Source organism: Dipteris shenzhenensis, chromosome 13, assembly GCF_047967505.1.
Source record: "Dipteris shenzhenensis isolate YYH24624 ecotype China chromosome 13, Dip_SZ_1.0, whole genome shotgun sequence".
In the NCBI taxonomy this organism is placed as follows: Eukaryota; Viridiplantae; Streptophyta; class Polypodiopsida; order Gleicheniales; family Dipteridaceae; genus Dipteris; species Dipteris shenzhenensis.
The window spans coordinates 51,899,591-51,911,169 of NC_141608.1; the positions used below are offsets into that span (position 1 = coordinate 51,899,591).

Genomic DNA, 11,579 nt, shown 5'->3' on the forward strand with positions numbered 1-11,579 from the left:
TTTTTAAAAGGATTTTGATTAAGTATTTTTTGTGACTATTGCGAATTATCGTTGCTATAAAGTGTAGTTCTACTTTTACTAATGATGTTTTAATTACAAAATGCATGCACCAGTTTTGTTGTTTTTAATCATAAATAGAAATTAAACTTCAAAGTCAAATAAAACAAAGCACGACTTGGCAAAGATTCTCGCCATGCCAAATCGCGAGAAGGATGTGAAGGTGTAAGCAGATTTTAATTTATAGTCTCACATTGATCTTTTACTTGCATGCTTAGATATACAATTTTGAAAAATGATTTTGCATAAGTACTTCTCGTCTATATTCCGCTAGTTCTAATTTTGTTAGCACTGCCTTCCAGCACTTTTGTTAAAAAGTGTCCCACATAGTTTCTTGCCAAGTGGCCCCTTCTATTTTGGCTCTCTCTCTCTTTCACACACACACACACACACACATTCTTTTTTTAGAACTCTCTCCCTCTCTCTCTCTCTCTCACACACACACACACACGCACACACACACATAGAGTTTGCAAATCTCTTTGCATTTGCAAGCGGCTGCATCATCTATTCATCTTGACAATTGTTTACGTCTGGCAAAACCTAAGGCAGTGCTGACGAGTACTTCTACTCACTTGTATTAATAATCTCTTGCGCAATAATCAATGGAAATTCAATTTCAAAAATAGATTATGAGGATAAAGAGTGTACGTTGCAATTTGTTTGGGATATTGGGAAGTGGAGCTATCCACGAAGAAGGCCACTACCCGACTTGAATAATTAATCGTGTTGCTGCTCTTCTTGGGTAAGACCATGCAAATGCATCGTTTCATATAAGCATTGTCCATGAAGCGCGCAGGCTTTATGTAAGGGCAGGCCCAATGTACACATCGAAAATTTTGGTTAAGGATGGATGGAGGCCCTTGAGTAGTAGCCCTCATGACGTTGAGCTTTATCTCGTTCATAGTCGAGAATTGGGCGTGTTTGTGCATTATAAAGGGATACATCATATCGTTAACACTTGTACCGTAATCAGCGCAAGGTTGCGGCGCAACAGACTCCAGGTAACTGCATATTGACCCTTATGGTTATATGAGCATGTTTTTTAGTTCCTACCGCTCCAGGATACCGTACTTCAATGTCCTGATTTTAGAATCATGGCTGTTGCAGAGGAATCCTTACTGTCGTGATTATGTGCGTGGTACGACAGAGGAAACCTTCTGGTTAAATGGTCGCGAGAGCACTTGCTGGGTGGACACGAATTTCGGCGGTTTCTCCGCGAATTGGAGACTGACAGCGGTGTACGAACAAGATCTTACTGAGAAACGTGGACCTCCTAGTGCGAACGTTCCCAGGTGTTCCTTTAGGCTCGAGGTTTGAATATCCTGTGGATAGGAAAATTCGTCAAACTGCTGCAGTGGTGGCTGAATTTTCTGTGTGAATTTCTGGCATGCATCTGATCTATCAGAATCATTCTGATTTTGCCTCGATCATGCAGGGTGCAAGGGTCGTTAAGGTCCGCTTTGGCTGCCGGAGATCTCAATAAACTATTTGAGGAAGGGAGTCTCCATGATGCACTTCAGGCAGTGGACTCAAATTGCATTTGCAACAACAACGTATTTTTTGTTCTTTTGCAGAGATGCATTAATGAGAAAAATTTGACAGCAGGAAGAGAATTGCACTGCCTTATTGTAGGAAGTGGATTTGACAATGATGTCTTTGTGGGAACGCATCTCATCCGCATGTTTACTGTGTTTGCAAGTTTGATGGAAGCACAGAGAGTTTTTATCAAAATGTCCAATCCAAACGTGTTTTCATGGCGAGCAATTATTGCTGCACACTCCAAGCTTGGACAGAATGAGCAAGCCATCAAACTGTTTCACACTATGCAAAAGTTGGATGTGGATCCCAACGCACATGTTTATGTTGCAGTTCTTGAGGCATGTGCTACTACAGCAGCCCTGACTCAGGGCAGAGCAGTTCATGCCCAAATCATTGAACATGGGTTTGAGTCGCATGTATTTGTTGGCAACACACTCATCAATATGTATGCCAAATGTGAGAGCCTCCACAATGTGGACACAGTATTCGATAGATTACCAATACGGGATGTTGTAACATGGAATGTTATTATCGCAGGCTATGGTGAGAATGGACATGGGTATAAAGCTATCCAGCTTTTCCAGCAAATGCAACAAGAAGGAATGGAGCCGACCAAGGTCACATTTGTTTGTGTTCTAAAGGCATGTTCAAGCATGGCAGACTTAGAGCAAGGCAAGCAGATACATTTCTGCGCTGTTGAATGTGGCTATGAGTTAGATTTGTCTGTCAGCAGCGTCCTTATTGACATGTATGGAAATTGTAGGAACCTTCAGGATGCAAGGACAGTATTTCACAAATTGCCAAAGAGAGATGCAGTCACATGGAACGCATTCATTGCGGTGTGTGCACAGTATGGTTATGGCCAAGAGGCTCTTCAACTATTTCAGCGAATGCAAGAAGAGGGTACAGCGCCAAATGAGGTTGCATTTGCTTGCATTTTGAAAGCTTGTCCCTACATAGCAGCCCTGGAGCAAGGCAAGCTGATTCACAGGCAGATTATGGAAAGGGGGTTTGAATCAAATGTATTTGTAGGCAGTGCCCTGATCGACATGTATTGCAAATGTGGAAGTCTTGATGCTGCACGCGTTGTGTTTGACCGACTGCCAGAAAGAAACGTGGTAACATGGAGCACTATGATTTTAGGGTATGCACTGCATGGCAATTATACATTGGCCTTCAAAAATTTCCAATGCATGCAACAAGTAGGCTTGAAGCCAAGTAGTGTGACCTTTCTTTGTCTTCTTTCTGCATACAGTCATTTAGGCCTAGTAGATGAAGGCTGTCTCCACTTCAAGTTGATGAGAGACGAGCATGGCATTGTTCCAACCATAGAGCATTCTAACTCCATGGTAGACCTCCTTGGTCATGCAGGCCTCTTGAGCGAGGCAGAAGATTGGCTCGAAAGTATTCCAGCTCGATCCAATAACGTTGGGTGGACATCTTTGCTGAATTCCTGCAGAACACATGGCAACTTGGTTGTAGGAAAGCGATGTTTTGACAGTGTTGTTGCAATGGATAGTGGAAAGGCTGCTGGATATGTGCTTATGTCTAATGTCTATGCTCATGCGGGCCTGCAGGAGGAGGCAGAGAAAGTGGAGAGTCTAAGGAGATATGCAAACGCATGGAAAAAGACCGGAAAGGCCTTTATCGAGATCGAGAGGGAGGTGCATGAGTTCAATGTAGCTGATAGAACACACCCACAAAGTGATGGTATCTATGCAAAGCTGAAGGTACTAAGCATGCAAATGAGGGAGGAGGGATACAAGCCACGCTTGGACTTAGTTCTGGATTCAGTCTCAGCTGAGGATAAGCAAGATATCTTGTGTGGGCATTGTGAGAAACTGGCAATAGCTTTTGGTCTTATTTCGACACCCCCAGGTACGACTATCCGAATAACAAAAAATCTACGAATGTGTGCTGACTGCCACATTGCAACTAAGATTATATCAAAGATTGAGCTACGGGAGATTATAATAACAGATGCTTATTGTATCCATCACTTCAAAGGTGGAGCATGTTGTTGTAGGGATTGTTACTAGTATTCTTTAAAAATGAATGCTGGAAATCTTGAGTATTAGGCTACTGAAGATTTGTCTACAAAATGGCTTTGGAGCAGCACGTGCAATCCGGAAGCAAAAAGAAAGCTCACGTGTGCACCAGAATCTTTCCTATCACAGAAGTATTTCATGCCATCTGGTTTGGAATGCTTTGTACTCCATACAGATTGCACCATTTGAGATCAAATCAAGGGTTCTATAAATCCCTTACAGCTACATTTGAACGACCAAGAATCTCAAGTTCTTGAAATTCCACAGCCGCCCTTTATCAGCCACCATCAACACAGCAGTGTGTACAAAAGCCATGCTTATGTTGTTTCATTTTCTCGATAATGCTGCCAAACCCATCCTTGAAAGAGCGTCTGGCATAAAGATTTCTGTCTGCTGAATGCCTAGCCTCTTTATTAACAAAAATAACATACAGGCCCGGGACTGAATTTCTTCTTGTCCCTGGGAATATAGAACCTTTGTATCTGGATGTTGAATGTGCTTCCTCAAGTGCAGTTTTTCTGTAGTCGAAGATTGTGCACTTGACTGTAGGTTTTGGTTGCCTTTTTTATGCCTCTATCGGACATAGGTTCTAGTCTTCAAGGCTCTTCCCTTTGCATTGTCTAGGGTCAAACCTCTTCAGGCACTTCTGTAGTAGTTTGATTAGCTGACTAGTCTGCTACTGCTTAAACAATATCGTGTTATTAGCCCATCCTTATTAGTTAATTTGACCCATCAGCATGCTTTTGAGACACTTGCAGTTGTGGCTGAGGCGGCCTATATCATGATGTAGGAAGCTAGCAAAGAGATATCTTTGGGACAATTTCTAGCCTTCCCTCGTATACCAATATTAGTGCATGTAATTATCATCTCTGCTGGTATGCACAGGCAATGGCGTCTCATTCTGCTTGCTTCTGTGGAGAGGATGCCTTAGGGCTCCCTGCAAGCTTCCCTAAAATATGGAGAACCTTATCCTCCTTGGACAACTTTGAATTCTAAGCATGGTTAGAATTGTATCTTAACGGAGCCCACAAATCTGAAATCTGCAACCACATACAAATTGTCATATTTGTATGCATGGTAACGCAAGATATGTATACAATCAAGATGGACACGAGCATATGCACTCTTTAGTTACTAAACATATTCTTGTATCCGTCGCCTTGCATGCATAAGAATTGAGTAAGAATATTCTCATACCTGTCCCCTTGCATGCACCAAAATTCTAAAATCCATCCCTTCACATGCATCTGGGCATCGTATTCTAAATTGCAATTAGCATAGATATGATATTATTAGTCTCTTCCATCTCACTATTGTCATTGAGTAGCTCAAACTCATTTTCTTCTTCAAAGAAGGTGCCCTCAACAACTACTTCCGTAGTTAATCGTTCATCACCGTTTCTTGAAGCATTAGATCTACTTGCTACCCTAGTTGCAATATTCAACCCTTTTAACGCTTGCAAGCTTTCAAAACAATAAGCCAAGTCATCAGCTCATGATGATTTTAATTGGTTGCGTCTCTTTGAATGAATGAAATTGTATGCACTCTAGTTTCGCTCACATGCATCGGATGATGAGCAACAAAGAGCACACATGTGGTAACATGTTACAACACCTCCACCATGTTTCTTCCACCAAGTAGGTGCAATGGTGTTTTTATAGCATCAAGATGCTAAGGATCTCTAAATGAACCTTCATGATTTATGTATTTTGCTCTTTGCCGGTAGACTAATTTACCTTGTCCTCTCGGGAGAAACTTTCTACAAATCTCTCGAAAGTTACGACTTTTGAGATTGGGCATGCATCTAACATTGTGGATGCAATGCAAATGCAGTTCCATGCAAAGGGGTGTGCATATTCTTCCATCTCTTATCGACCAATTGTACAACCCGTTGCTTCTCCTTGATCGTGAAGCGCACATATTCTTTAACCAACCGAATTGCTTCAGACATTTTTCAGTACACTTTATCCATAATAATGGCATGTGCATCAACCATCCTTAACATGAGCACAAATGGCTCTGCACGTTTTATTCTTTCAACATTTCTCCAAAATGCACTTGACTCTACAAGGTGTGCACATTTGTACCATTTATAGGCTTTATTTTTAGGGGAAAGACTTGCTTCCACGACTTGATTTTCAGGAGGAGTATTCCTAAGTCGGCACGTTATCTATTACTAATGGAGTAACATTATCGCTACCACCAATCTTCGCAATTGCTCGTTCATACACTTTAAAATGTAAGGTGAATTTTTTTCTTTTAGAGAAGTACTATACTCTGTAAAAACATCGTTTCCTTTGGAGTAATGCACATTACATTTATTAATTCATGCAAGGCCCTTACTCCACGCTTCATCATGGAGGTCCAAGATCTCGCACACCACTTTTGCCATTGTTAAAAGCAGTCTCGAGGATGTCTTGAATGACAGTCATCAAGAATTTGACATTCTCATTCTTAAGGAACTTCCTCTGGGGTTTACTAAGATCCGGGTGATGAATCTTCCTCTACTCACTGGAGTGAGCTATCTAATATGTAAGCAAGATGCAACATAGAATTCAAATTAGATTCAGTGCCAACAATTGACCATGTCTGCATACACAAGCACTCATACTACAATGCATAGTTGTTGAGAGAGTCAAGTGCTACACTAGAAGTTTGTGCAACTATCTCTATATCATAAACTCAGATTTCATCACGCATCTCTGAGTGTCGGGCTAAGCGCTTGTGCAAATAACCCTAAACCCTAAACTTAGACTGCATCACTCAACTCTCAAGAGAGAGATGAGTGCCAGACTAAGCATTTGTGTAGATGCAAGCTACATCATACGACTCTCATAGAGAGCTGCTTGAGATTGGAAGCAACCCTAAATACAAAATTCAGAGTCCATCACACAACTCTCATCAGAGAGATGAGTGTCAGACTGAGATAAAAACAATATCTAAACATAAGATTGAAATTGCATCACACAACTCTCATCAGAGAGATGAGTGCCAGATTGAGATAAAAATAATATCTAAACATAAGACTAAGACTGCATCACATAACTCTCATTAGAGAGATGAGTTCCATACTAAGATGCGAACCTATATAAACATATGCAAACGCATTAAACACACAACAACTCATACTGCATCACACAACTCTCTGCAAAGAGACAAGTGCCAGACTGAGATGTACACCTATCTAAACATGCAACATATTACACAATAGGAACATACAAGTCAGATTGCATCACACAACTCTTCGAAGAGAGATGCTAAGTGGTGTTACCCCATCTAAACATGCAAACATATTATACATACAAAAATTCAAAACACACAACTCTCAGAGAGAGATGAGTGCCAAACTGAGAGTAAACCTATCTAAACGTCCATATATATTAAACAGATAGAATGTGATAAAAGTGCAAGTACATTGGTAGGTAGGATGGGAGGCGAGATGATGGGATGGTAGGTGTAGAGGAGGTAGTTGTATTCGTCCAAATAAAAGTGACTAAAAGATTCATCATTTTTTACTGTATAAAGCTTATTCACACAAACAAGGTTTTATTCATACGAATAACATGAGAAAATTCATTGAGAATAAAGTTATTCATATGAATAAAAGGGGAAAATTCATAAGAATAAAGTTATTTGTACGAATAAAATGGGAAAATTCATTGGATTCGTTTTGAATCGAGAATTCATGAATTTTACATGTTTTTGAATTAAAAAAATTCAAGCAAATTAATGCAACTTAGGCCACAAGGGGGTTACCACATTGATAGTAGAAACTCATGCATCATGAGTTATTAAAAAGGAAGAACCACACTAGAGAGTTGCATGCAACATGGAAAAGCAGTAGTAGAATCTCAAGCATTAAAACATTTGAGTTACACATTCATCTTCATGAGGTTCACATTATATAGAGTAATGCCACAAAGAACTCGTTAAGCTTCTCTCAAGTTCTGATTAAGCTTTGTTTAACTCAAAACTCATCCATGCACAATACAATTAGTAGATAGTTATGCTAACGATGATTAGTGGGAGATTACACTAAGGATGATTAATGGGCACTTATGTTAATTGGTGGCCAGTAAAAATGTTCAAGCAAACTCAAAGCTTAGAGAGAGCCATATACTTTTGAAACATACACTTGCTAACAACACCCACTAGCCTCAAATGAAGGAAAATCAATATGTAAATACAAGAAGGCCGTTCTTCATGGCTCAACACAGTGTGACAAGATTGTGTTTACCTTGAGGATATAAGAATCTTGCATATACACATGAGCATGTAGACATATACACACGAGCATTTGAAAATGAGTAGGCAAACATAAGCATGTAAGACAGAGACAATGTATACACGTATATAAGCAAACATAAGCGTATGCTATGAGAATGTGTTTATTAGCATGTTTAGAATTAAAAACATATACACAAGAGCATATAAAAATGAGCATGTAAACATGAAGATATTAATATATAAACATATAGACATGAACATATAACATATAAACATGAGCATATAATCAGGAGCATGCAAACATATTAATTGGCATATGAACATGTGAGAGCATATAAATATTTATATGAGAGCATATCAACTTTAAAATTGAGAGTACCCATGAACATATGCCTTTCTTTAGCACGAGCATGCAATAATGATCATCGTCATTAAGATATGATGGTTCCTCAAGCTATCGACTCCAAAGAAGCATCACAAACATACCACTCATGAACATATAAACATATAAACATGAGCAAATAAACATGCATATAAACATATGAAAGCATACAAAGTTGAGCATATAAACAAATAACAACATTTAAGTATAGAAACATGACTAGAATCTAAACATACAAGAGCATATAATCATTTATATTAGAGCATATCAATTTGAGAATTGAGAGAACCCATGAGCATATGTCTTTCTGTAGGATATGAACATGTACTTGAATATACTCTTAAACTTGCACACATAATAATCTTGCATATAAACATGAGCATACAAACATATACAAGGTACCTCTTACGCATGAGCATATAAACATGATCATGTAAACATAATTACATAAACATATAAACATGAACAGATAAAAAACATGAGTATGTATAAACACATGGGTAGATAGATAGATGAGCATATAATCAAAAATATATAAACACATGAGCACATATAAACTCATGTGGGCATATAAACACACAAGGTATCCTCTTAAGCTTGCACATGAGCATCCAATTAAGCATATTTAAATGCTTTAAATATAGTTGAGTTTATTTAAATAAAGTGTGATTGGTACTCAATGTGTGTGTTAGGAAAAGATGAGGAAACATTATATCTTAAGAGGTATGTAGGCATGCCCTAATCTATCCTCATAGCGACCATGCATAATTGTGTATGTAAAAACTTTGTGCTCAAATGATATAGAATCACATCCTTCCTCACATGTAAACCCATGAGCATATAATAACATGAGCATATAATCATGAGTACATAAACACATGAGCATATAATAAAAAACATATGAACACATAAGCACATATAAACACATCAAAGTATAATTTAAATGACATTTGCATGAAAGCATCATGAAAGAATCTTTAAGCATTAGCACACTTATAGTTAAAAACGTATACACATGAACATTTAAACATCATCAAATAAGTATATGCACGTGAGCACACGGTAATTATAAGCATGAATACATGATTGTGAGATTGTAAGATTGTTGCCATGAGCATGTGTATAAAAAAATCGTTTGTTAAAGCATTTTCAACATAGAAGACATTCTATTCATGGAAGGTTGAAACGTTCAAGGACATTGCTTTCATTTTAACATAAAAAATGCTCATCTTCATGGAGTTTTGTATCAAACCTTGAAGGACACTTTGGCCATCCATTAATGAAAAAACAAGTGAAGAAAACTTTTAGCAAATAACATGTTGGTCTTCATGTCTTTTGAGACTCTTGCTCTCATTTGGCCACAAGACTTCTCAAGCCCCAATGCTTTGGATTGCATCCTTTGTAGGTTTGATTCTAGTTCCTAATTCTAGTTCAACACCAAATCATATTCTAGCTCTTCTGAGTACAACTCAATCATCGTTTGGTCTGTTGCTACCATTGGTGTTTATAGGAAATCTCGAAGAGCCAAAATGCATGCTAAAGCTTGACCTTGGAGCCAAGCTTTCTTCCACATGAGCAAGCTTTATATTTCCATGCTCTAATAGCACGCTTTCTCTTCACACAAGGCTTTTGTCCATGGTAGCCTTTAAATTTGCCTACTCTAATAGCAAAACTTGGAGCATCAGCTTTGTTGAAAACCTGAGGCTCTGAGCTACATGCTTTTGTCTCTACTACAATGATCCCACCAAATAATTGCATTGGCCCACATAGAACTAAACTTGGGGTGCTTCTGTCTCTGCTAGATGCTTCTCTCACTTCACCCATCCCACCAACATTTGAAAAAGAGAACACAATAGGTACATGTTATATGCCCATGTTTGCTGTGTGGAATAAGATCCGATGTGAAGCTTTAGTTGGCAACTTTATACCCTCTTCATACTTGCATTAAGAAGCCTAGTCAAGAGCTGCTCTCATGCTTCTGCTTTGTATATGCTCAAAATTTTCTCCACAGATGACTGCTGAGCTCATTTGCAAGGTCCTCTTGATTGCCACATAAAGAAAAGGAATTCACTATCGCAATTCTTTTCCTATAATTAAAAAAATGTCATAATCTCCTCTAAGCTTGTTGTATTACAATGAGATTTTTGCATATTCACCCATAGTTTGCAAACCATTGTGGTCCTTTATTCAATGAGATTTTTTCATATTTGCTAACATGTTGGGATATGGCCTTAGAATTAGAAAAGGTAGGGAACATGTAAGGTTAGATAACCATCCTAGCAAAACTTTTATCGGAGCTCATAAATGGCCAACAAATTTCTTGGGTTTAGTTTTAAATACACAAGGCCCAACACTCTTATGAACGTATAACATGTTTGGCGACAAAGGACCTACATCATATTAGAATCTCCCTTAATATTTTATTATGTCACTTATAGGATATTTTAGGATAATCCTTATATTGGACCCTTGCTTTAGAAGAATATATTTGATTTGGCTACCGATGCTTCCCTATTCCTCATCGACATAATCCCTAAGCTGCCAAAATCGGTCACTATCTGGCCAGCAGATGCAAAGCCCACAAACTCATCAAGGATGCAATACCATATCAATTAATTGCAGGCTTAATTGCAGGCCAGCTATACCGCATGGGCAAGGATGGCTTCATGTGTAGATGCGTGTGCAAGCACGGATACATTGATGTGCTCAAAGAAGCCCACTCTGGGATTATAGGAGGGAATTTTGCCGCTAACATTATGGCATGTAAGGAACTACGGGATGGCCTTTGGTGGCCGACTCTCTTTGGAGATGCAGGTAAATTTGTCAAGCGGTGCGGCCCCTGCCAACGTGTGCAAATCCCACATAAAGCGGATATGATGCCCTTAACAAGAATATCGACCGATCAGCCCTTTGAGAAATGGGGCATATATTTTATTGGACCGATAAGCCCAGCAGCCAAAGGAACAGGGGCCAGATACATTATTTTGGCCACCACAGATTATTTCAGCAAATGGGTAGAAGGGAGATCCACCAGGAAAGCCGATGCAAGATCCACTGCTAAAAGTTCTTATACGAGCAAGTCATCACACAGTTTGGGTGTCCATTAGAGCTGGTCAATGACTAGGGAACTCATTTCCTCAATGAAACTTGCTGCAAGAATATAACTTGCATGGTGGAGACTAGGAGAACAAGATCATTGGAGCCTTGTGGGCCTACTTAACATCTTATAAAGTAGCCACAAACTGTACCCCCTTCAGCCTACTAGCCTTTGGGGTGGAGGTAGTTATGCCAATGGAGTGTGTAGTACCTAGCCTCCGCATTAC

The 11,579-nt window shown here is 39.1% G+C and overlaps 1 protein-coding gene across 2 annotated transcripts; it reads left to right on the forward strand.

Moving 5' to 3' along the window:
- The first annotated feature begins 824 nt into the window (after positions 1 to 824).
- Positions 825 to 4,081, forward strand: LOC147895556 (pentatricopeptide repeat-containing protein At3g12770-like). Of its 2 annotated transcripts, XM_087384236.1 has the most exons (4): positions 825 to 1,061; positions 1,168 to 1,352; positions 1,496 to 2,055; positions 2,137 to 4,081. In XM_087384236.1, exons 1-4 carry the CDS (start codon positions 879 to 881, stop codon positions 3,636 to 3,638), a joined length of 2,430 nt encoding a protein of 809 aa, XP_087240362.1. In that variant the 5' UTR covers positions 825 to 878; the 3' UTR covers positions 3,639 to 4,081. The 2 variants fall into 2 exon arrangements, with proteins under 2 accessions (XP_087240362.1, XP_087240361.1); XM_087384235.1 differs by having other exon boundaries at positions 1,496 to 4,081.
- Positions 4,082 to 11,579: the final 7,498 nt, after the last annotated feature.